At 22.7% G+C, this 26,703-nt stretch overlaps 6 protein-coding genes across 6 annotated transcripts; all 6 read right to left on the bottom strand. All coding sequences in view use genetic code 6, as the record gives it.

The window, feature by feature from the left end:
• Positions 1-723: 723 nt before the first annotated feature.
• Positions 724-1,647, bottom strand: TTHERM_00999090 (scramblase family protein; the record flags this gene model as incomplete). The annotated part of the gene is made up of 1 exon (XM_001030920.4): positions 724-1,647. The coding sequence occupies exon 1, from the start codon at positions 1,579-1,581 to the stop codon at positions 724-726; it is 858 nt and encodes a 285-aa protein (XP_001030920.3). The 5' UTR covers positions 1,582-1,647.
• Positions 1,648-3,588: 1,941 nt separating this feature from the next.
• On the bottom strand, positions 3,589-8,704 carry TTHERM_00999080 (bacterial polymorphic membrane repeat protein; the record flags this gene model as incomplete). The annotated part of the gene is made up of 5 exons (XM_001030919.2): positions 3,589-3,707; positions 3,770-4,844; positions 4,901-5,604; positions 5,665-5,938; positions 6,041-8,704. 5 exons carry the CDS (start codon positions 8,702-8,704, stop codon positions 3,589-3,591), a joined length of 4,836 nt encoding a protein of 1,611 aa, XP_001030919.2.
• Positions 8,705-10,371: 1,667 nt separating this feature from the next.
• On the bottom strand, positions 10,372-11,093 carry TTHERM_000999079 (hypothetical protein; the record flags this gene model as incomplete). The annotated part of the gene is made up of 2 exons (XM_012798246.1): positions 10,372-10,614; positions 10,677-11,093. The coding sequence occupies 2 exons, from the start codon at positions 11,091-11,093 to the stop codon at positions 10,372-10,374; spliced, it is 660 nt and encodes a 219-aa protein (XP_012653700.1).
• A 4,056-nt stretch (positions 11,094-15,149) lies between these two features.
• Positions 15,150-16,502, bottom strand: TTHERM_00999060 (scramblase family protein; the record flags this gene model as incomplete). The annotated part of the gene is made up of 1 exon (XM_001030917.2): positions 15,150-16,502. The coding sequence occupies exon 1, from the start codon at positions 16,404-16,406 to the stop codon at positions 15,150-15,152; it is 1,257 nt and encodes a 418-aa protein (XP_001030917.1). The 5' UTR covers positions 16,407-16,502.
• Positions 16,503-17,457: 955 nt separating this feature from the next.
• TTHERM_00999050 (hypothetical protein) lies at positions 17,458-19,928 on the bottom strand (the record flags this gene model as incomplete). The annotated part of the gene is made up of 7 exons (XM_001030916.2): positions 19,769-19,928; positions 19,652-19,720; positions 19,357-19,597; positions 19,209-19,304; positions 18,972-19,146; positions 18,638-18,826; positions 17,458-18,510 (listed from the first exon to the last, which is right to left on the bottom strand). Exons 1-7 carry the CDS (start codon positions 19,854-19,856, stop codon positions 17,458-17,460), a joined length of 1,911 nt encoding a protein of 636 aa, XP_001030916.2. The 5' UTR covers positions 19,857-19,928.
• Positions 19,929-20,950: 1,022 nt separating this feature from the next.
• On the bottom strand, positions 20,951-25,975 carry TTHERM_00999040 (sodium/hydrogen exchanger family protein; the record flags this gene model as incomplete). Its single annotated transcript, XM_001030915.3, has 18 exons — positions 20,951-21,312; positions 21,458-21,718; positions 21,783-21,936; positions 21,991-22,134; positions 22,189-22,301; positions 22,361-22,526; positions 22,574-22,864; positions 22,978-23,170; positions 23,272-23,572; positions 23,635-23,677; positions 23,744-23,989; positions 24,048-24,263; positions 24,444-24,620; positions 24,783-24,875; positions 24,929-25,090; positions 25,291-25,380; positions 25,444-25,551; positions 25,673-25,975. The coding sequence occupies 18 exons, from the start codon at positions 25,973-25,975 to the stop codon at positions 20,951-20,953; spliced, it is 3,423 nt and encodes a 1,140-aa protein (XP_001030915.2).
• Between the last annotated feature and the right edge of the window lie 728 nt (positions 25,976-26,703).

Genomic DNA, 26,703 nt, shown 5'->3' with positions numbered 1-26,703 from the left:
ATGCATTCATTTTGTGTTTTAGATTATTATTAATTCTTTAAATTTATTTAAAATACAATTAATTACAAGTTGATTATTTTTTTAATTTTCTTTCTAACCTAAAATCTAGAAAATTTAAACAAAATCAATTTAAATATTAATTAATTGACTTTAGCTTTTTGAGTATTAAAAAAAGTTTATACAAAACAAATTATGAACGGATGCTCTTTAATTGAAATTAAAAATTTTATAAGTTATTTTTGATTAAATTAGTATTTTTTAATAATTATTTAGTTAAACTATAAATAAATTTTATTTTACTATATAGATGATAAAAAATTTTAATTTTATTAATCTAGTCAATCCGTTGGATTAAAGTTATAAAGTTAGAAAGAAACTTGCTATTAGCTTCAAAAATTCTATTAATTTGATAAAGTTAAATTATTGTTAGAGCTGGCTTTTCTTGTAAAATTGATGTACAATTGTTATAAACTTTAAATTTTATTTAGTTTTAAAAAATAAGCAATAAATATCATCAAAAATATCAATTAATAGTTCTAACATTTTAATATAATATTGATTGAATGTTTGTTTGTTTGTTTTAGTGAGAGATTTTATATATTATATTTATTGGTAGAAGTGCTTTGAAATTAGCATAAACGCATGTGAATAGGAAAGGTAAGATGAATAAAAATATACTAAATAAGTTTTATATATAAATAAATAACTTAATTTGATGATATTTCATAAATCATTTGGTTGTTCTGTTTTATTTTCAAAGTACATATAATCAATTAAAAGAGTAGCAGCCATAAAAAGAGCTTTGTCTTCAGGAGACAAACCAGGAGGGAAACCTATAGTAAAGTTATCTGTTTTACCAAAACAACTCTTTAGACAACCTGCAGATTTCTTTAAAATTCTTGTAATTAGTTCACCTGCTGGATTCTTTACTTCAAAAGTTAATTCTTGGCAAGATTGATAAGGGCAACCCATACAAAGATAACCAAGTTAGCAGCAGGATCCAGAAATTATAAACTTGAGATTGCCTGCAGCATCTTCAATTTCAACGCAAAGATCACAAAATCTAAATGGTTCTCTAATTTTTCCTAGATACTAATTCATCCCATTTTCTACAACTGTTACAGAGAGTTCAGGACGGTTGAAGCAAAGGCATGTACACTTGAATGGACGCTACATTTAAATAAAAGTTGAGCCAGAAAGTTATCCATAATTTAATTTTCCTTGCTAATTTGTGACTGCCATATCAAATGGACGGCAGCTTGGGGCTATGCATTAACGTACACAACAGTTACTAAGTTCTTTACACTTGAATATAGTTTAATCTGATGTTTATATACCATTAACATCAGCAGGATAAACCTTGTAGACATTAGGAGTTTAGCATCCAGTCAATGCCTCAATGACTTCTAACTTCTATTCAATAAATATACCTTAAGCAGAAGCTAACTTTTACAATCCGTTTTAAATAGCCACTACTGCATACTATTGCATAGGCATCATTTAAATGTTAGGCATACCTTATTATCCATAACCTTAACCATAGGGTTATTGATTATACTATTGCTATTATGGTGGATACATTTATTTATTGATGATAATTTATTTTACTTAACTTTTTATTAAATTTATATGATAATTAATATTTATAACAATTATATTTCGCAATAAATATATGAATAGGTAAATAAATAAAAAATTATTTATAAATAGAAATTCAATCATAACGTATATCTCTAAAAGATTATTCTTTTTACAAAGAGATAATGCTGTTTAAATTGTCTATTCTTAATTCAATTTTATGTAAAATTTTCCTTAATACTAATCAATAATAAAAGAGACAATAAAATTTAATTCATTTTTCTTTTTAATAAATTACTGAAAAATAAACCAGCTAGCTAAATGCATCAAATATAATATTTATCACTTCTAATAATAATAACTATCACAAACAAACAAACAAAAAATCAAACAATCTAAATTATTGATTGGATAAATTAAAAAAAATTTAAAATTTAAATTATTGTCATCTAATATCTAATAGCCATGATTTATATTTGTATGATTTTTTTTATTAATTGATAGAATAGAGCTGAGCATATAAAGTTAGCTTTCTAGCTTTAAAATATTTATAACCTAATTGCAAACTGTTCTATAAATATAAACAAATATAGAACAAAAGCTTAAGTATCTAAAAAGTCAAACAAGACCCATTTATTAATATGAAAACTAATCAGCTTTTTGAATATTTGTGTTGTGATCTTTATTTTTAATTTTGATATTAATACCCACTTAAATTTTAATTATATTCAAAATAGATTTTTTTAGATTTCCTTGAAGACAAAAATCTAAATAATAATTTAAATATATTTATGCATAAAATAATATTTTTCAAATTAGTTATAAATAAATTAATTATTTTTTAAGAATCTAGTGAATATCTAGTAATTTAATTTACTGACTTTAATAGTTCAAAGATACAAAGCAAATTTGTAAAAAAAAAATTAGATTTATAAATTTAAATAATATGTTTCAAAATTTTACTTTGAGAATATTATTAATATTTCACTTTAATAGTTAGTAAATTTGAGGTTGAGTAACATGAGATTGTAAAAAAATTCTAAAGTGGAATAAGAAATTAAATGGAAAAACTCCTAAAAAGTAGATGTAACTAAATGTAAAATTTTTCTTTTATAAATCAATAAATTTTAATAAGTTAATTGATAAAATTCTTTTATTTTGTGTTTTTACTATAATTTAAAATATTTATTTTTTTCATTTTAAAATATTTTGAGATATTTTTTTTATTTTTCTGCATTTAGTTTATAATACAAGAAAATAATTTAGAACAAATTTATGTAATTTGATCCAAAATCTTATGAATCCTTATTTTCAATTTAAATAATTACGCAGTATTAATTGGGTTATTTTCCTTTAATAGCCTTAAAAACAGGAAGAAAAGTAATTAAGAAAAAATAATGAATGATATTTACTAGTAATAATTTTACAATTTTGAATGTTACAAATAATTCAATTGCAAAGCTCTACTTTTTTTAAATTTTTTTAAGTTAAAAGACAATTTTATTTTTTTATAAAAATATAAAAAATGAAGAGGTAGATTAATATATTTATAAATAAAAATGATAATTTAATATAAATTGTATAATTTACAATAATTATTTTCAGGATAATAAATTATAAATTAATCTAATTCAATATAAAATTACAACAATCATCATACATTAGGATTACATTTTTTTCTTTTGGTAAAACTCAAAAAAAAAAAATGAAGAAGTTAAATTTTATAATTTAAGTAGAATATTAATTTAAATTTATTATAATTTAATTTTGTAAATTACCTTAAGTAGAATAATTATTTGCAATTAGTAAAATTTATTGAAATATATAAAGAAAAAATTTAAAAAGAAGCAATTAGTTATTTTATGATAAATTTAGATTCAAATGAATTAATTTTGTATGAATTTATTTAAAAACTTGTAAGTAAGCATACAGAGAAAAAAATGAAAATAAATATTTATGAACAATATCATAAAATAGCTACTAAAATTACAAAATTTTAAAATTTTAAATTCATTTTTATAATTTATTAATGTGACTAACTAATGTCTAAAAGGTGTTTTATTTTACATTTTATGCTGAGTGTTTAAATTATTCTTATTTGATGGGTTGGCTTTCATTTTACATTGTATCTTTTTAATTAATTAAAATAAATTAGTTAAATTATTTTGGCATTTATAAATTATGATTTTACCATTCAAGCATTAAGAATCAAGAAGCATATTGTTACTAAATATTTAATTTTACTATAAGTTATCAGATGTGCTGGTTTGATCTTTAGTCTCTTAACTAGGCTTATTTATCTGTTTAGCAGGTTTTATCACAGAAGTGCTAAAAACTTTATTAAATTATTCCATTTCTAGAGATTTTTTAAACGATTTTAAATTATGATTTGCAATTTAGTATTAGGATTCTATAATTTTTTAATCTTATAGTTTATCTTAGCTTGTAATAAAAAAATCATTTTATGTAGATTTATTCATTGGAGAAAACACACATTATTCAGGTTCTTTTGAGTATTTTGGTGTTGTGATATTTATATTAAGTTAAGAAAACTTTACTTTTTATTTTTCTTTTCCATCCAAAAATTCTTTAGATTATAGTTAATCATGGAAAACGCTTAATTCTCTTTAGCTAACTTTAAAGCTCTCTGTTTTGTTAATAAAAATACCTTAATTTGATTATTTTTTGAAACTAGGACTTAAAGTATTAAATTTATTTAATTTCTTCATAGGATGAGGTTCACTTTGAGGGATTGCATTTGTATTTTTTTTCGAGCTAGATACTCGCCAGTTGCTGCTTATTTAAATTTAAACTTTGCTTTCAAATTATTATAATTAATGCTGCCTTAATTGAGCAAGTTATTTTATTGACTACTTTATCTTGTTGAATTTTCTGATTGATTAAAATGATTTATTTTTATATACTTTTATAAAGCTGAATGTTTCTGGAAATCTTAGCTTCGCTTTATATAGGATTTTTTGGAAAAAGTTTTATTATGAAACTTCTGATGGAATAGGCTCTAAGAAAACAAGCAAGACAAGTTTTAATATAAAGAACCCATTCAAGGAATAAATGATAATAGTCACATATGGACTCACACTTGGATTTACTTCTTAAATGCCTTAATAAAGAAAAGTAAGATTTATTGTTAATATCGAAATGAATATTGATTATTGTTCAAGCTAATTTCTCTAATAAGATATATATGGACAGCTTCGAGTTGACATTATACTATAAGATACCAAAGTGATATTTACTACAAAAGCCTAACATTAATAATAAAAAATAATTTTTTTTTTGATTTTTTTAAAATAAAAATTACTCTTATATTTGGCTGTTCGAGCAGTAATATTGAGGCAGTCATAATTATTGATTTAAAAAACATTTTCAATTTATACCAATAAAAATATTTTGGTTTGTAGTCTTCATAAAGAAACTGGTATTTACTCAGTTGAAATCTTTAGTGTCTTTACTTTTTAAGAATTTAAATCATTTTCAAAATCCAATAAGGTATTATGATGATAAAAAAAATGATTGTAGGTAAAACCAAAATCAAGATAAACCTTGTGTGTCTTTTAAAATCGTAGCATTCGATATTTAAGTCAATAGAGGCATATTTTTTAGAACCAATTTTTCTACAGCTTATAGTTTGAGAAATTAATGCTACTAACGAAGGGAAGTAAAATATGTAAACATAAATGATACTAGTTAGTTTAAATTTCAAGTATGATTTGTAAAAATTCTTTCCATTTCTAATAATTTAGAAGCAAAAGAGGAATAATATAATTGATAAAGGAGTGAAAAGCGATATTATAAATCTAAAAACCCAATATTCCATTCCATCAATAAATTTAAAAGGGAAAAAACAATCCAAAGATCCATTAGAAATCTAAAGAGGATTACCAATAGAAGTAGTACCAAAACTGAATATTTAAGGAAGATCTAAATTGTACTTATCTATCACCGATATTACTTAAATATGATCAACTAAAGTTTGGGAGAAAATTGGCTGTTAAAAGTTATACACTGTTTTTATTTTAAAATTTAAAAATAAATATATTATCTTAAGATTAATTTAATTTTTACCTGAATTACTCAGATGCAAAATTCCTAGTAATTTTAAATAGTATCCCAACAAAACCCTCTCTGATTACTCAATAATCTTGTATACGCTAAATGTCAAATATAGAAACTAGAAAGTAAAAAATATTAAAAAGTTCAAGACAAAAATAGCAATATATCCAGAGCATTATATGCAGTTTAGAGATAAAAACGCTTTTGAGTATCTGCTTTCCCAAACATTCCCTTAAAAGTCGCAAGTCTCACAAAGAGGTCCGACAAATCCTTTTTCACATCCAAACTTTAAAATATAATTTTTTATTTAAATTTTTATTATTATTATTTTTAATTAAAAAATAAGTAAAATAATTTTCTTATCAATGTTAAAAATAAATTTAAATACTTTTGACTTTTCTTACTGAGGTTGACAACTATGCTAGTTGTTGGAGCAATGTAAAATCTCATCCGTGTTATTATTTGCTCTCCAATAGCCAGGAAGAAGGTTAATGGTAGAACCATAACACTACTAAGCACTGCTAGGACATTGCTTGCAGCTTAAATCGCTCTCATTTAGAGAATACTTTCCATCAGGGCACTGTTCACATATTATTTTATTTGAAAAGTCGACTTTGATTTCACCAACATGGCATTTTCTAAACTAGACTTCAATTTAATAGGTTACATATTATTATAAGAGATTATCTTACTAAGATGATTAAAAATCTAATAAGATATTTGACTGAATTTAGAATACATTTCTCATCATTGGTTTAGATGTTATACTAAAATTTAAATTAAGCCCATTCTCTTAATACTTAGAGATAGAACTGCCTTAAACTAAAATATCATTATCAGTTATCACTTATAAATTTAAATTCTCAAGCTCCTATAGCAAATTTTTATTTATATCTAAATTATTTAGAGAGACAAATTATAAGTAGTTACCTTCTTCATCTTTTAACCTTACATTTAACAAGCTTAAATACCCTCCACTCTAAAAGTCATAAATGTTTAAATAATTTTGTTTTTACTAACTTAATTATATTCCTTGAATTTTACTTAAATCTATTTCAATTGCTCTAAGTTTAGACCCAATATTATTGCCATATAAACTTGCTTTGTTTTCTTTAATAAATGAGAGATAAGGATAGTTTTATTGTATAAAAATATCTGGAATATAATGCTCATAAAATATTCCTCCTCCAACTGCAGCTTCGTTTTAAATTATTTAGCTCTATTCTATATATAAGTTTATCTTACTTAAATAAATTGCTCCTCCTTTACCTTTATTAGCAGAATTATTTTGAAACAAGCTCTAACTTAATACTTTTAGAACAGAGATACTACCATCTTCTCTTTAATAATACAAAGCTCCACCATAATCCTTTTAACTTCTATTTTTGATAAATTATACATTTATTATTGTTGTGGTATCAACATCACCTAAATAAATTGCTCCACCTTTTCCTTGTTTAGAAACATTGCCTATAAATTTAGAATCTTATATATTTAAACTACCAATGTTTTTAATAATAAAGACACAACCATCTTAACTGCATTCATTAGAATTAAAATTAGATGAAATAATTTATAAAAAATTACAGTTTTCGATTTATATTAGAGATGATTGTGGCTGACAAGAATTAATTCTTAAATCATCAATATGAACTTTACTTTATATTTAATTATCCATTTTTATTAAAGAGATATTACTTTTTTCTAATTGCAAATTTTTTATTTTTATTGTATTCGAATCCTGAATTTAAACCAAATAAAGCTATTAATTGGTATTGCAAAAACTACAAAAGAAATCTTAAATTTCAAGCTCTTAAGTATTTATTTCAAATAAGCTAAATCCATTCTAGTTAAGTCTCTTAAGCTAAATATTTTTAAAGAATACTTTTGAAGAAACCATTGATAATTTAATGTTATCACTTTCTTAAAAAACTAAATTTAACATCTAAACAAATATATTTTTATAGTAATAAACATCGAAATATTCTTCTGTGATGAGTAAATTGAAATCAGATTAACTAGTTTTATTTAGTTTAAAATCATCTATTCTTAAATATTAACAACCAATCTAATAAATTAATGTATTTCCCTTTAGACTTTCACATTTAATGTTTTCTAGTGTTGTGTTATAATTTTATTATTATTTTAAGAAATTTTTGCTAATACTACTTGAAAAGATATTGATATTTTTCATTGAAACTTACTAAATTGCATCCATGACAATAAAATTATCTACTGTAGAAGTGCTAATTTTAACACTTTAAATACTTACAAAAGTTGAATTAACAATTTAAAAAATGTATCCATTAGTAAATATGCTATTTAAAATTTAAATATCTTCAATTATCACTGTTTTACAATTAATTATTGATATCATATTATTGTTTTCTATTTGGTTAAAGTTTTAAAAAATAATTGTCTTTATATGGACTAAATCTAAATTTTAAATTATTAAATCAGTTTACATGTCTAGTATATTAATATCATAAAAAAATAACTTTTTGATATTTTTTTGTTAGTTTAATATTATTTATTGTTCTTTTGGTATTACTAAATTTATAGAGCTTATTTATACAATTTAAATCAAACTATTGTCAAATAAACTGCCATCTTGCCACTTTACAATAGGTTTTTATTATTAAGTATCTAAATCGTTAAATTAAGATTAATAAACTACTTTCACACCATCTGGGTTTAAATTATAAAACAGAGGAGGAATTTATATTTCTTAATTATTGCTAAGAGATATCTTTAGCTCTTGTAATTGTTATTTTGTATAAATTAGGTTTTCTTGTAATTACTTTTACATGAATTGGTTTAATTACCTTGAGTCAGACTACTTAAATGAATACAAGCATGTATTTGATATGCTATCAATAGAGACTACATACTAAACTATGTCCATCAAACCTTAAGCTATAATTTCCAAATACTTGTTATTATTTGAGTCAATATTAACAGAGAAATTTAAAATTTACAGAAGATTTTAGTTTTTTTAAAACAAAACAATAGGTTATATCTGATCTTTAAGAATTTTTACTATTTATATCATTTTATGTTAGATAACAATAAATAAATTTTACTGATGTATGTAGTATATTTTATTCAAATTAGTAAAGGCATAAATTATTGGGAATACTCTTTTTACTGAGAACTTATTATAAATTTCCAGTTAAGAATCACAATAAACGTACAGATAAATCTCATCAGTATGTACTCTCGTTTATAATAAGCATGGATTTATTATTTACATTTTATATTCCAATTTGTTTGTATAAACATTTGTAAAGCCTTAATCACCAACAACATAAATAAGACTTCTTTCTTGTTCTATATGAATGTTTAAAATGTTATATTAAACTTTAATTGAAAATAGCTCTCCTAAACTTATACTATCTAAAATCTTAAGAATTGACTCAGATTAAATAATTATTAGTAATTAATTGTTTTATTAATTATCATTAATGCTTGAATAAATATTCTAATTCTAAGAGCTGTAATTATTAATATTGTTAGCACTTGTAACTTATAATTTTAATATAAGGCTAATATCATTTAATTGACTTAATTAACCAGATTTGATTTGGCTTCCCTAGATATCGTAAGAATAAATAAATCCTGATGAATAGTAAATTAAAAAATTTCCATATATCAATCCTCGATAGTATAAATTTTATCCTTGATTTTTATGATCCAATATTATAGAAAGCTATTAGCTAATCAATGCTTAACTTAAGTCTACTTTATAGATATCGTTAGTGATATATTCAATTAAGTATAGACAATTTGATTGGAAATAATAATATATATCTCTAATTGATTATTATAAGATTAATTCTGATATTTTTGTAATTTAGATATTATTAATATCCACTTTTCCAAATAAAATATAGTCTAGATTTTAGTAAATAAATGTATTACTTTTTGTTTTTATGAGTTAGCCATATGATAAGCTTTTCAAAGTTGATTATAAACTAGGCAGTTTGTATTAAAATTTGAAGATACTTTTAGAGAAAAGAGATAAATATCTTATCCTTAAGTTATAGACTAAATATAGATCTGAGTCAAAGCTAAGATAAGTTATTTCTGATGATTATGGTAAATTAAAGCTCTGTGTATAAACTATTTAATTTAAATCATAGAGATTAATTACTACCTGGTTTTAAACAATTAATAAATTTCTTCTAACATCTAAATAAACAAAGTTTATTAATTAATTTAAATTTTATTGATCTAATATAGTTTCTAAAAAGACTAATTCAGGAAATGTATGAGCATAAACATAGCTGCTATCATAGAAAAAGATATATTTCTTAAATAAATCAATTTAAAACCCTTTTAATTGATAATATTAAAGCTTTGTTTGAACAAATTAGTTAGTTACATATTGATATATTAATAATGATGGATTTTAGTCAAGTAAGATTATTTGGTTAGAGACTATATCAAACTATATATTTTGTTAGGTGACTTGATTACTTAACTGAACTTTATATTTCTGATTCAAAGATAAGACATCGATAACTTAAATTTACTTAGCTGTTCCATCTGTACTGATTAATAAGTTATTATTTGAGTCTAAAAATAAGTTGGTTGTGTCATAAAAGTAAATTCCTTAAGTAAATGAGTATATTCCTTAATATATAGAATGAAGGCCATTTAGTTTTGAATATAAAATCAATGACTACCTTTTAAGATCTAAAACAGGTGAAATTGTTGTCATCGAGAATTTATCAATATATTAAGCCTTTTTAAATCAAAGATTAATAAATTTTTAAATAAGATTATTTTTAATTTTACATAATACTGGATAGGTTTTTTAATAGATTCTTTAATTAAATATTCTACAATAAATGGAGTATATTAAATCATTAAATTGTCTTCGCATAAGATTTTATATTGAGCTAAATTTTATAGTGTATTTACTTAGAGTTCTATTTTTTGCTAGAGATTATTTACATACTATTTGTTTAAAAAATTGTTTATATTGATGAATATATTAAAAAAATTATAAAATTATTTACATCTACAATATAAATATTAGTGAAACTAGTCTAAATTATGGCTCTTTGTTAGTTCTTGCAAACTTAAAAATTCAAAATTTTATCATACGAGAATATTTTTTAAAAAGGTCTGCTTTATGTAAGATAAATAATATTTAAATCATATATTTAGCTTTTTTATGTTGTGAATATTGCTGCACTTAGCAAATCATCAATATAAATTTAATCTACGTTCACATTAACTTCAAATTAATTTACTTCTTATGATATTAAATTAAGTTTTAAAACTTTAGAAGTATTTTTATCAATAAAATAAGCATCATAGTTTTATTTATTTTGATAAATGATATTATAAGATTAACTCAGAGGAAAACTAATGTAAGGTTTGTTTTCTGAATTAAAGCTTTATACTATTTGTTATTTATCTACATCTATCATTGTATTTATCGAAGCATATTTTTAAGGATTAAAAAATGAGTAGAAATTAATATATTCTAAGTCAAAGATTTTTACAACTTTCATTGATTAATAATGAACCAAGTATTTACTCTTTAAAACTAAGTTACTACCAGAGCCAAAAAAATATAAATTGTAACTATTATGATTTTAGTCGAATATCTAAATATTTTAACTACTCTGTGTTTATAAATTATATTATATCATTTCTTAATCATTAGAGAACAATATACAATCTTTATTAGCAGATTTGTAAAAATTTATAAGCTATGAAAACAGACTATTAGAAGGAATTATTGATATTACCTTTAAATCGGATGAAAGGAAAACGATATTTTATTAAGAAAATAAAATTAGCTGATTCGAGGATAGCTAAAATATTCTTTTTTCTAAATCTAATAGAAATTAATTTTAAGTTATCTCATAGCTTGAGAATGACATCTGCTTTAAGGAGAATGCTTTTAGTTTTTATTAGTCAACAATATTAAAATACAAATAAGAATCTACAAAAAGAACTAATTTAGAATTTTCTACATTCTCTGTAACTAGCTAGATAGTGCTTTATTAATTAAATAAATTCTAATAAGTTTGAGTCTTTAAATCAAATAACTAAGTGATCAATTTATTATTATCAACAACTAAAATCATTCCGTTAAAAACCCACATGGCTTAGGAGTAAATACCTTATGCCTAGCTAGAAAAGCTAGTAATTATCTAATTATTTGTTAAATCATAAAGTATTTAATACATATAAATAATTAAATAATTAAATTCAACTATTAACTCAGCCACATTTCTAGCTAAGCTACTATCAATATATTCTATCATTAAAAATGGTACATTCTCTTTAAAGATAATTTATTATTTACAAAAATCCATTATCTAAAGGATTGAAACGAAATCTTATGGTTGATAAACTATTACAAATAAGCAATCGCTATTTGTAACTCTTTTCAGTAAATAAATAATTTGATATTAATCACCAATAACTTATTGATTAAAAATAATTGATTTTTACTATTAAATATATTAATAGAAAGGCAAAGGTATATCTTGTTCTTATACAAATCCTATATATTATTTGAATATATTTGTAAAATAGTATTTGCTTTATTTACCTATGAATGAATTATACATACTTGATTCTTAATAATTATAAGTTAATTCAAGAGTATATCCTTCAGAACAAACTTATTTTCCAGCACTTTCTTGACTCTTAAGGTCATAAATAAACATGTTGATTTAAAATTATCCAAATTTAAATACAAAATATATCTAGTTTTTATTAATAAACTTCGAAATCTCTGTAAGATCACTTGGATTATCGAAGTTATGTAGAAATTAATCAAACGAAGAAACACTTAGAATAGTTTCATCAATAGGTACATAGAAATATTAGCTATTAAAATAGTCGTTAATATATAAATAATCAGGCTAACCAACCTGATTAGATTAGATGATTGTGAGCTAATAATCAGCACTTCGCAAGAAACTATATTTAAGAACGCTTTATGAGTAATTATTAGTAATTGAGTAAATATTAAGAGTGTAAGTTTATTAAGATTTAGTTATAAACATATTTGCTGATCTTTGATAATAAATAATATTTTCTAAATTTTAAGAATCCTTTTAACTGTCAATTTTTTAAATTAATTAAGTTTGAAGCTAATTTTAACTTGAAATTATTTAATGAATCTCATATCTATCTTTGTAACCACATATGAAGATCTTTAAATCATCATTTACAACCGAAGCAAAATTACAACTGAAATTTTTATTAACCAATTTCGCTACTAGACCATTAGGTTAAACTAAAAAAAATGAACCCTTTTTATAAAATAAGAAATATTGATTTTAAATTTTTTGGAAGAAAAGAGAAGTAAATATCAAGCAAAACTGGCATGATTTTAAAATTAAAATATTTTTAAATTAATCCTTATAGCTTAAAATAAAAAATTAATATTTTTTAAATGGTAGAATATTATTAATTATTACTAAATTTCAAGTAAATATTGCTTCAGCTTTTAATTAGTTAGGAGGGGAAAAGATAAATTTTAATAAGAAAGTAAAAAAATTAATTTACCTCTGAATTATTGCTATTGGCTGAATAAATAATTCGCAGATTGTTACTAATTACATAAAAACTAAAGTTTTTACCAATGTTAAATGTAATTTAATTTTTTGAACTAATAGAATACATTACTATATTATAATCTAAAGTTTTTTAAAATATTAACAGATTTAAAGTTTTAAAATAGGATATAAAATTAATTTTGTTTGATATTTTAGATATAGGAACCTTAATTAATTCTTCAGTAACAACGTCATACAAAACAATATTTATGTTACTTTGGCAATAAATAACATCACCTAATTACTAAAATTAGCTCTCTTAAAACTCCGATGTAGGAAGCAACTAAAATTATTCACTGATTTACAAATCTAAATTAGCAATACTTATCTTGCAATATTACTCTATTATTACTATGCTACCATTAGAAGAAAGGAAAACTTATTAGATAGTTTCCTTAATTTGATAGCTAGAATATTCATTTATTACATTACAGTCTATGATGTTTTGACAAATATTTTGTTATTAGTTTTCGATTGTGTTCTTTTAACAAGAATAAACACATTGATTTTATCGATAATCATAAAGCTATAAACTTTAACAAATATCTTATTTTTAGTAGCAAAGCCCATCATTTTATAAAACCATATTTTCATAGCATTAAGTGCAAGCATTGTTCTAATCACATTATTTGCATCCAAATATTTAGCATTTTATGCAGACTTATTGACTCTTTTCTACTTGCATATAGCTATCACATTTTTATACACAGCTGGAGTCTTGGATTGATAAAAAATAATTACTATTACACTAAGTGCATTAGTTTTATGAAGGACCAAAGCAAACCTTACAAGATTAATGACAATCTAAGCATTATTTATTTATTTAATCATAAAATTAACTCTAATTTCCACATTCTTAGCAATTCAATAGATACAGTTGAAGTAAAATAATAGATACAATCCATTATTTTTTAATCATTTTTTTCTTAATTTGATCTTATCTCTTTTTATTGTTTTTAGTTTACAATTCTTTAATCGATTAAATAATTTGAAAAAAAATCTTTAAAACATTCTTGATAGAAAATAAAAAAAAGTACCTCTTCTTAATTAAATTAACATATTTCTTACTGGCATTAACAATTTATGTTTAATATATGCAATTAAATTTATTAAGACATTTATGAGATTAAGTTAAAACTTATTCATTTTTAGATATTTTCCTTTTATTCACTTTTATCAAAAAAATTTATTTCTAAATACAAAAACTAACTAATAAAAAAAACTTCAAGTCAGTATAATAGTAAGTAAATCTCTATTCTTTTTCAAAAGAAACTCTCTCATTTTTTAAATTTGTATCCTTTCAAACTTTTTATAACAACTTTCAACGAAAAGTTAACATTTTTAAGATGTGTTTTGGTAGAAATGAGAAAAAATAGTTCTTTTTAGAGTGAAATCTCAAAAAAATTTGTGGTAAAAAAGGACATTAGTAACTTAACTTTTCTCTTTAATTTGAACATTTAAATTTAATCTAATATTTTTGAAAATATCAAATGATAATATACTTTTAATGAAGGAGGATAAAGATAACAAAGATTTTTTTAGTATAAATTTTGAATAATTAGATTAAATAAATTTATTACTTAATATATTTTTATTTAATTTTTCAGGCAATAATTATTGGTATTACAGCTTTTATATTTTTTTAGCTCTAAAATCTATTAATAGAATTAAAATTTCAATTTTTATAAATTTATTTTATCATTTTAGCTTTTTTATTGATATTAATAATTTGATGAATTAATTAATTAGTTAATTTATATTTTATATTAATGCTCAATTATGATTTAATTATTATTGTTGTTATTTTATGTGGTTTGATTATTAGGTGTTAGTAATTAATACATTTTTCATTTATTTCTAAATTATTGCTATGCTGAAAATATACAAATATACATTTCTCAACAATCAATTGATTTGCTGTAATGGAATGTTTAGTTCACTTGGCTGTTTTTTGTTTTCATCATCTATTAAGTTAATATGTGATGTTTTTCCATGTCTATCTGTGATACTTTCTTCAAAGTAGCTATAATCAAGAAATAAAGTAGCAGCCATAATTAATATCTTGTCTTCTGCATTCGCATTATGAGGAAAAGTTACTCCGAAATTGGATTTATCTGATGCACAAGATTTCCAACATCCTGCTGTTCTTTTGGTAATGTAGCTTAAGGGATCACCTTTTGTATTTTTAATTATAAAAGTAGCCTATTAACAGCTTCTACATGGGCAATTACCACAAAAGACTGCTGGCATACAATAAGATTCGCCTTCTATGGTATACTTTACATTTCCAAGTAAATCTTAAATTTCTAAACCAACACTACAAAAGTAAAAGGGTTAAGTAATCTTTCCTAATATTTTATTTGCACCTTATTCAGTAACAAATACTTCTAACTCTGGTCTAGATAGACAAAAACATGTACATTTATATGGTCTGCGCAATAAAAGGAAATTTGAATCCTCAACCATATCTCTACTTGGAGTTAATTACCCACTCCTATTTTTAACTATCATATTAAATGGTCTCTTCGATCCAGGTATACAATTTCTGGCACAACAGGAGCTCTTTTCTTTGCATTTAAAAATATACTAATTTGAAATCACATCTCCATTGCAATCTGCTGGATATACTTTATAGATATTTGGTTATTCACATCCAGATAAATTTTCAGCTGCATCGAATCTTTATTTAATATATATTCCTTGTAATTCATGGAGCTTAGCCATACCACTTTTAATATTTATATATTAAGAATTTTGAGTATTAAAATTATTACTTATGTTAAACGATTTAAATTGCTAATCACTTTTAAATTATTATCTTAGCTAGTATGCATTTTAAAATCCGTTATGCTTCGATTCTTCCTAAACATCATCTCCTTGATCAGTAGGAGTTTCATATTATTCTTATATTTTTTCACTCAATTTTATACTTTAAAATCCTTTTGAAGGAGGTGTTTGTTAAAAATTTTGCTAGCGTTCTACCTAATTTATATTTTATAATTCATAAAATTAATTATTCCTTTAACTACTCAACGCTCCTGAATTAGATAAGGCAGGAGGAGGAGGCATGTATGGGTATTGATAATCTTATTATATTGGCATTTGTTATCCATCTTATGGGATAAAGGGTTAGTAATATCCTTAATCGTTTGGAGTGTACATATTAAATAAATTAATAACTAGATTTAAAAGATTATATCTGATTTTTTGGATGATCTCCTATAATTAAAATATAGATATCACCTTAATTGTAATTTTTATTAAATAAATCTTTTGAATGATTATTAGTGAGTGCTATTGAATTGATTCTATTTAAAAATAAATGTCTTTTGAGGCTTAAAACCTAAACAATAAATTATAAAGTATATTTTTTCAAGTTTTAATAGAACATTCTTAGCTTATTTAAATATAATGTACTAAAATTTAAAACAAAAATGTTTTATTTCGTAAACAAAAAATCAAAAGGAAGTTCTAAAATTTAAAACAAGTCCAAGTTTGAAAAATATTTAAATTGTCTCTTTTTATTTGTATGTTTGTTTGGCTTTAATAAAATAATAAATTCTGATTAATTTTAATTTAAATATTGCACCTGATTTATATTTCATATTAGGAAATAAATTCATTCAAATAATAAATTAAACTTTCACAAATCTACATCAAATAAAATGGATTAATGATTATTTAAAAAAATAACAATCCACAATTGTTAATTCAATATAAAATTAAATTAAAAGACAAAATAATAAAAAAATAAAATTTTTACATAAAGAATTAATTTGTTTGTTGGTTGGCTGATTATTTGATAGGATAAAGTAAAAAAAAATTAATAGTTATAAATAGATATTTATTAATAATAAAGATTGTTTAGTTATATTTAATTTTTAATTAATTCTACATAATTTTATTTATTTCAGATCTTTATAAAGTTAAAGACATCTATCTTCTCTACTGTCTTTTTTAATTTATGGATTAATGATGTTTATCATTAAAAAAATAACAATCCAAAATAGTCAATTCAATATAAAATTAAAAGATAAAATAATAAAAAAATAAAATTTTTACATAAAGTATTAGTTTGTTTGTTTATTGATTGATTGATTATTTGATAGAATAAAGTAATATACAATTTATAGTTATAAATAGCTATTATTTAATAATAAAGATTGTTTAGTTATATTTAATGTTTAATTAATTCTACATAATTTTATTTATTTCAGATCTTTATAAAGTTAAAGGCATCTTCTCTACTGTCTTTTTTAATTTCTTAATTTTCTTAAGCTTACTACTTTTATTCTTGTTGAGGAGCTACAAAATTTTAACCATACCCTTGAGGGTAGGGAGGATATCCATAAGGTGGAATAGGTTATCCATAGCCTTAGGGGGGAACTCCATATCCATATGGATATGGATATCCAGCTGGAGGATACCCATAAGCAGGAGGAGGAGGGTACATTCCATAAGCACCATATTAAGGAGGAGGTGGATAAAAGCCATGAGGAGGTACACCTGCTTATTATCCATAGGGAGAAAAACCTCCATTTTAAGGGTATTATCCACTATATGGGCTATATTAATTTGCAGAAGTGTTATTTCCATTAGGTTAATGATTTCCATTTAAGGATAAAGAATCAAATTAATTGGTTATATTTGTCACAGGATGGTGATGACCATTAGTACCATTTTATTAAGGAACCTATTTATTTTCTTAGTTTGTACCGTTAGAGTAATCTTAATGATTAACTCCATTTCCATTAGTGTTTTGTTGTTACTGTTATTATTAAGGTTGAGTAGTCTAAGCAGAATTTTATTTTTTTATGAATTAGAATGCATTTTTTTTAGGTTACTCACTTGTAGCTTCCTATTATTAGTTTTAAATTACTTCTGGTAGAGGGCTTTCAATTTGTTAAACACTATGTACTTCTTACTTTTTCTTTAAAAAGCTAAAACCTTTTTTAGTTTATTTATTTTCTTATTGCTAATTTTCCTATACTTCTTCTATATTTTACTAAGATTTAACTCCATTTTCATTTTCATTTTTGTTTTATTTATTTTTTTTAATGAAATCGAAACCCTTTTTCTTCTATTCAGATGTCTATTACTCTTACAAATCCAATTCATCTAAATAATTTACTGTATTATTTTAACTATTTTGGTAGCTGGTATTATTTGTATCGCTATGAGGAGATAATATTGATGAAGGACCTTTATTGGTGTTTTTAGAATTGGTAGGCAAAAGATTGCTCTTAAATTCAAACTTTACATCAACCTTTTAATAAATTAATATCAATATTAAAAACAATTTTAATTTAATGTTTTATTCATTATTTATTCTAACTTTTTTTGCAAAATTTTAAACTGTTTAATTATTTTTTTGGGTTAAAAAATAAGTTTACATGTTCGTTTGCGATTGTTGCATTAGGATTATCAACTAAGGTGCTAATTAAATTTATTTCTTAACTGAAAGTATTTGTATTATCGCCTTCAGGAGTTGGAGCTGACTTGATTACTTAAATGTGATGCTTAAAGTACTTTTGATATTTTTCTTATTTTCTAATGAGTTCTTGAATTGCATACAAAGCCCTCTATTGGTTAAATTTAAATTAATTAACAAAATTCTAATAAGAGTGTTAATTGAAAGAAAATCTATACATAAATTATGATATAGAAGAGAAGAAAATATATTTTATTTTATTAAAGCTATTAAAAATTAAATAAATAATTAATTACTATTTTTTATTAAAAGTTCAAAGTAGAATAGAGTTTAGAAATTAGGAAGCTTCCTACAATAGGTGTTTAGAAGTTAGCTGCTGAATAATTGAATTCATCAAGGATATTTTAATTCTATTTTAGTCTAACACCTCCTGGCGCAATAACTTCTTCAACAGATTTTCCTTCAAATTGTCTAGTGATTTCAAAAAAAAGATAAATAAATCTAATATTATGCTGAAAAATATAGTTATGTACATCAAAGGGTTTTCAAGTTAATCTGGTTATATTAGGTCATACTCGGTTTGTACTTTAAATTATTTAGATAAAGGTATGTTGCTATTGTTTTATACTCTTATTATTAAAATTATTTTTATTTATTATTTTTGCATTCTAATAATTTTACTTATTCTCTACTTATTTAATCTGCTTTTAAGTATTTTAAACTTCTGGTTGTGGAGCAGTATTTTCACTCTACTTTTAAACGGGCTCTTCTACTACTTAATTTGCCTATTATTATTATTGTTATACAGGGGCAGGTGGAGGAGCAGGTTATTCCTTTTTCAGGAAATTTGGTTTTCCCTTAGTTTGAGCAGGCTATTATTGAACTGTCTTTTAAGGTTGCTTATCCTCTTATTCTTCCCAGACTAAATATATAATTCATTATTAATTTGTTAGCATTAATAAAATAACTTTATTACATCCTCCATAATTTTTTTCAGGTGCTTTCTATGTTTTGTTTGGCGATGACTATTATTGTGGCTATTGATCTAAGTTAAAAAAATGTTATTGGTAATTCGCTTGATTTAGATATTTACTAGCTTGAGATTAATTCGGTGAATTATCTTGTTAGGGCTGATTTTAGGTTTCCTCTTTCTTTTTAAAGTTCTTGAAATTTGGTGGCATTTTTTATTCACTATGTTCTTTCTTTCTGAAATTTTTGCAATTAATTAATTTTTTTCTGTTTAACAATTATTTTAAATTTACTAACAATAATTTAGAGATTTAATAATTAAATATAATATTAATCAATATCAATTATTATGTATATACATACATGCATGCGTGTATGTAATTATGATTATCTTCTCTTATACAGATTACATAGAAAAAATCAAAGTAAACACTTACGTCTAATTAAAGGTTGCCAGCAGATGATAAGAATAATAACAATCATAATGATAACAATAACATATAATTGTTGCAAATGTTCTCTTTTTCTTTTATAAACATTATTAAAGATAATCAAATCACACAATTTAAATATAAATTTTATCCTTATTTATTATAGTAAATAAAATCCACCAAAAGTTAACAAAAGTCGATTGACAATTCTTACTTACAAATTATGACATATGATAAATTTGTATTTTATCTATCACTTAAAATTTTTCTATTTCAATTTATTCATTTGAATCCACAATTATAATTTTTTTATTTTAATGAATGCATTTGGTTGCTTCAAAATGATTAAAATAAGATTTTTCTGTAAATGTTCTGCCTGATAAGGAATTAATTTATCTAATTATTCTTTTGAGAATACAAAATTAAAATTTTATATAAAAGAAATTGTTAGGCAAATACTAATAAAATTATCCCAAAACAAATAATTATTTTTATTAATCATTCCATTTTACTTCTTTATTTTAATAAAAGTCAAATAAAATTTCATACATCTATAAAAATTTTTGCCAAAATTATACAAAAAAATTTAATCTTATTGAAAATCTTTCTTTACTTTTTTTACCTGAATTATTTTAAATAATAATTCAAAAAATCTATCCGGGTTTTAATTTACTTTTCCAAAATATATTCAAATAAAAGAAATCAAAAAGTAAATTCATTATTAAAATTTTAGAAGCTTTTAGATAATATATTTTCTGATAAAAAAATATTCAAACAATAACTTAAAATAATTAACAAAAACATACCAGTTAATTGAAATTTTTCTAAAGCAAATTAAAATTTATACAAACAAAATTTTATTTAATATAAACATATCAATTATATTTTTTTAAAAGGTTTCTTAGAGCAGAGTTTGGAGTGATAAGAGTTGCTCTTTATCTTCTTAGGGCTGTTGTAAGCAGTCTAATTTCTTCAGGATTTGTAAATTCAAAAATAATTGACTTTTTCGTAGTTTTATATGTATAATAAGAAGCATTTGGATTTATGATGCTATAAGCGGTAATAACTTTTTCAGGCATTTAATCTTGTTCACTTTAGAAATTAGGTCTAAGCCTAGCATCTTATTCTTATATGTTAACTTCTGATGATTCCCTTTTCTTAACAACGTTATTTTAATCATCTTCGAAGACATTCAAAGAAGATTATCCAATTTCATTTAAAACAAGTTGAACTTCACCTTTAAATTTAAAACAAAATCATTTTATAAATTATTCATATTTTTAAATATAAAATTTGAAATTGCTAAAAATAAAAACTAATGTCACATAAAATAAAAATATGAAATAAAAAGCTAAAAATAGTTTGAATTTTAAAATGTTTACCTCTAGCTAGAATACCTCCACTCTACATTTCAAAAATGGTATCCTTTTTAATTCTTCTGACAAAAGTTTTATTGATAATATCTTCTATCTTTTCAATGTCTAAAACGCTTAATGGAGCAAACTATTGGTAATGTATCTTGAATAAGTAAGGTAAACTTTCTCTGTAAATATGGTGTTCAATTTCATGGTGACACTTAATATGATCTTGAATTTTTTTAATTTCAATTTATCTTGTAATCATCATGCAGTCAGCTTAAAATTCTATTTTACATTATTTTAATATAGAATTTAATGTTTGTTTAAATGTTCATTTTTTCTTATTTACCTGTTTAGTATTTATTATTTGAATTTAATAGCTGTTAAATGGGTAAGATATGACCAACACCTCTTTTAACTGAAAATTTTCCTAAATCGTTTTTGTAGCTTTCAGTTCCACCACCTCTCATAATAACAAAAATATGAGTAGCTTTTTTTTCGCTCTTTAATTCAAAATAACTTATTTAATTTCATCCAAAAAATTTATTATATTTTACTTTGAAAACAAATTGTTCAGGATCAAAACGAGCTTCTGTAGCTTAGCTTATGATTTCACTAAATTTAGCTTTTTCTTTCATATGCTAGCTTAGCAGCTAGAATAATGGTTATGATTTAATGAAATCATCAAACTTAAGTTCATTCTATTTTACAAATGTTCAATATTTAATACTTTACTTTTTTTGAAATTAAATTACCCAAGATGGAGTTAAATTGTTTATTTGTATTATATTTTGATCAATTTTCTTTTTGAGAGAAAAGAACTCCTTTTCATCTAATTGTCCTTAGGCAGATTTCTCTTTTATTATATCTTTTTTATTAAATTTATATTTTAATTTACCTTTCAATTTAAAATATTTATTTTTTTACCTTTTTGATATTCTAAAATCGTGAAAGCAACTTTTTTCGTTCTTATTTATTGACTAACGTCGGGGAAACTTATATCTAAGAAATCATCTAAATATTATTTAGCATAAATCTCATTTTCTTAGGCCTCCTGCAGAATGATTTGAATATATCTTTCATCTTATTTTATCTGAAAAATCAATTATTAACATTTTAATAAATAAGAATTATTTTTACACTTAATAAATTGGTCATTGCAATTTTGTGAGCCTCTAAGTAAGTATGAACCATGTCAAAAATACCCGAAATATGCTAGAAAAGCTGTTTTTTAGCCCAATTACCAATAATGGTCCAATTTCTTAAAGTGGAATAAAAGTGAATATAACCTTCACTAAATTATCTTTTCAAATAGGTCCAATTATTCATGAGTGAGGTTTCAAGATCTAAATCCCAATCAACTGCTTCGCATAATCTAATGTAACTTTCTCCAGTACATTGATTCTTTTCAAATAAATCCCAGATAGCTGACTTTATTATTTATGTATAATTAATTAAAAAGGTTTCAAAATGAATGATTCGCATTAATTAAAATAATAAAAATGAATTATTTTAATTTCCTGATAAAAAAACTAATTTTTTACTTTTAATCTTTTAAGGAAAATATTTCTAATGAAAATTAAGGTTTCATCATCTTATTTAATTGAATTTTCATTATCTTCATCAGATGAATCTGAACTATTACTGTTGCTTCTTTCTTAGCGGGGTTTATCTTCTTATTTATTTTCTTCATCTACACGATCATTTTCTTGGTATTTTTTTTCATCTTTAAGTAAGCTATTTTTTATATAAAAGATTGATTTATTTTTATCTAAATAAACAAAAATTTAAAAAATAGCAAGCTAATTTTTGATAAGAATGATTTATGAATTTTTTACACAACTTATAGCTCATTTTCTTCTTTCTTTTTATTGTCCTCTTAATTTTATTCTTTTTCCTAAATCTTTTTGTCTAACTATAACATGTATTCTTGCTATTTCTTAGCTCCAGAAAGAACTAACACATCATTATCCCAGTCTGCATTTTTCAAATACTTACTCTCTTTTAATTCTTTAACTTATTATTCAAGCTCTTCTTTAAAATCTTTTTCTAAGTAATCCATAAACAGTTTATCTTTAAGTTAGGAAGTAGGAGTAATTTTTAAATATTATATTAAAAACTTTATTGTTGACCCATTTACTATTTTAATATATTTAATATTATATTTTTATTTTATAAAATTCTTAAATAATTATAATTACTTAATAATGTCAAAAGACAATTTCCGGCTACTTCAAATAATATCTAAATTATTTATGGTGAGATTATTAATTACAGTAAAAATAAATATAAAATGAATTAATTATTTACCAAAGCTCTCATTTCTGAATTAAAATGTTAATCATGAGACACAATCAAAGCTATCGAAACACCGATAGCTCCTTTTAAGCCACCATAAGCTAGAACATAAACTTCATGCCAAGTAAGACCGTATCCAAGTCTTTAAAGGAAATGCATAAACATAGAAATAGAAGCTAGACGAGAAATGATTGTGAAAATGTAAATCAAAAATAGCTTATAATAGTCTGGTGTAGTAATTCCTGATGTTTCTTCAGACTAAATAAAATTAATTAAAAGAATCAATTAAGAGATAAAATATTTTATAATCTCTTACGTAAAAGGTAAAGGAAACAATAACACCTGCAAGAATAAAAATAACTGTTTCTGCACAAAAAGAGATGTAATTCCAGAACTATCTAAATGCTTGATCTGCCTAACTTGCTATTCTCTTTTTACCAGAAGCTGACATAAATAAACCAAAACTCACTAAAGGTACTATACCATTCAAAGACTACCCAAATATAGTGATATTTTAACCAAAGAAATAGAGCTATTTAAAGAGATATAATAAATCAATATTATTAAAATGTTTTTAAGAATAAATTTTAAATAAAACCAACATTATCCTTGAAATATTCAAATATTAAAGATAAAAAATATTCTAAATAAATGAAAAATAAATTTATTTGAATTAATTTTTTATAAAAAATGAATTTATAATTAAGTTTACAAGATAACAACTGAGTAAAACTATATTGACTGCATGAATTTCGTCATTAAAAATCTTCTTTATCCAAAACGATGTAACAAATCCAAAAAGTATACCAAATAGAATTCCTCCTAGTGCGACTACGAAAAAATATTGAACACTACCCCAAAAACCAGTAATTGATTCCCTTACAACTTCCTTTTATAAAAATAATGATTGTTGAATAAATAGATTTAATGATAAATAAATAAATAAATAAATAAATAAATAAATAAATAAATAAGCAATTATGTAAAAGAAGAATGAAATTAATAAATAGAAATAATAATATAAGTAAATAGAGTAAAATATTATATGTACCTTTACAACCTTATATAAGGCTACACATGTGATATCGTTCATTAGAGACTCACCTTTTATTAATGAATTAAGCCTTTTTGGTGCACCTATTTCCTTTTTACAGAAATTAATAGTTTTATGTTAAATTTTTTATTTATTTTAAGTACTTATAAAATAGCTCCTATTGCAACAGTGTCTGTCCAAGAAAGTAGAGAACCTAGAAGGAATGTACTTGACAAGGAATATTCATCCCCTCTATACAATAATTTAATAAATGCCATTATCAAGACTGAACCTACTATAACACAAGGAACTGCAAGAATGAAAATCTATATTTTTTATTTAATGTTAATTATTTTGTTTATTGATCATAATATTTTATTTCGGGTTAATACTCACTTAGAGCTATTGGATAAGCTAAGTAAGCAAATAAATAAATAAATATGTGGTCCAAAAAACAAATTCTAAAAATATAATTTTATAATTTTTATATTCATCAAAAATATTTATTGCTTAATATATTAATTACCTAACTAAATTATCTCCTAAAAATGTGCCAATCTGTGTTATAAGCGCTTTAGAAAATCATGACTGGTAAAAATATAATTAGAATTCCATGCTTTTATTTAGAATATAAAACTGATTAGAATTTAGATTGTATTTACAATTTATAAGTAAATACTGGATTAATTGAACTAGCTGATTTGATAGATTCACCAAGCTATCCCAAACTATCATGAAATAGACCTCCAAAATATCCAATTAAGAATAGCATTGAAGTATAAGCAACCTTTATATTTTAAATATTTATGTCAGATAACTTTTTAACTATTTGTTTGATATTCACTTATACAATCAATTATAAAGTCATATTTTTTATTCAATAAAGTGCATTGATGTAAATAAATTACTGGGAATCTTTTGTTGACATGCTTAAGAAGACCTCCTATGGTTAGACTCATGAAGATAAAGAAAATAATTCTACTTTCCTTAACAATATGCTCTTCAGGCTTAACTATTGAAGAATCTTTAACTTTTTTTATTATGCTATTCATATCATCCTAGCTGCTTTCCTTCTACTAAAATGATTCTGAGCTATTTGTTTAGTTTGAATTTTACTGCTGACCATTTTCTAAAGTAGCTAAGACAGTCTGTAAGAAAATGCTTAGTGCTACAATACCGGTTAGCAGCAATCTATAAGTTGTGCTTTTCATAATATAATTCCTAATTGAATAAATTGTATTTAATACAAAATTTAATTTTAATAAATAATTTTTTTTGCTCTAATTTTTGAAGTGTAAATTTTCTTTATACTTTTTGGGTTCAAATAAACAAAAAATACAAACAAATAAACAAACAAATCTTTGAATTCTTTTAATAATGAATTCACATATAAATATTATTTTTTATTATTTCTAAAGTGAATATTATTCAATAAATCGAATTTTGACTGACTAATTTATTTGAGTTTTTGATATTTTAATAACATATTATTTAAGAGACAATAGAAAAAGAGAATGTTCACAAAAATATTGTAGATAATTTTAATACTACTTAGTAATAAAATATAAATTAATAAAGAAATAGATGTAAAAAATTCATTTATTGTGTATTTTAATTATTTTTTTTTAATAGTAAAACATCAATTTAATTAATTCCATTATTTCATTCTTTGATTAGTGTAATTATTTTTATTAATTTTTTATTTCAGATGAATAATTACGCTGTTAGATATTTATTTTACTCGATTCGTCTGTTGTATCTTATGACAGATCATTATTTACTTTTTGATGCTTACTTCTAATTGATTAATATTTAGTTTTGAATTCGATGCAAGTAACTTTTGAAAATTTATTTTTAACAATTAATAAAAATTTTTAATACTTTAATTTTTATTTATTATTAACATATCATTTTTTTTGAAAACTTTTTCATGATAAAA

This window comes from Tetrahymena thermophila (assembly GCF_000189635.1).
Source record: "Tetrahymena thermophila SB210 genomic scaffold scf_8254595, whole genome shotgun sequence".
NCBI classification, from domain to species: domain Eukaryota; phylum Ciliophora; class Oligohymenophorea; order Hymenostomatida; family Tetrahymenidae; genus Tetrahymena; species Tetrahymena thermophila.
Note: the sequence above shows the minus strand (reverse complement) of the source record. Positions and strands in the feature narration are given on the sequence as shown.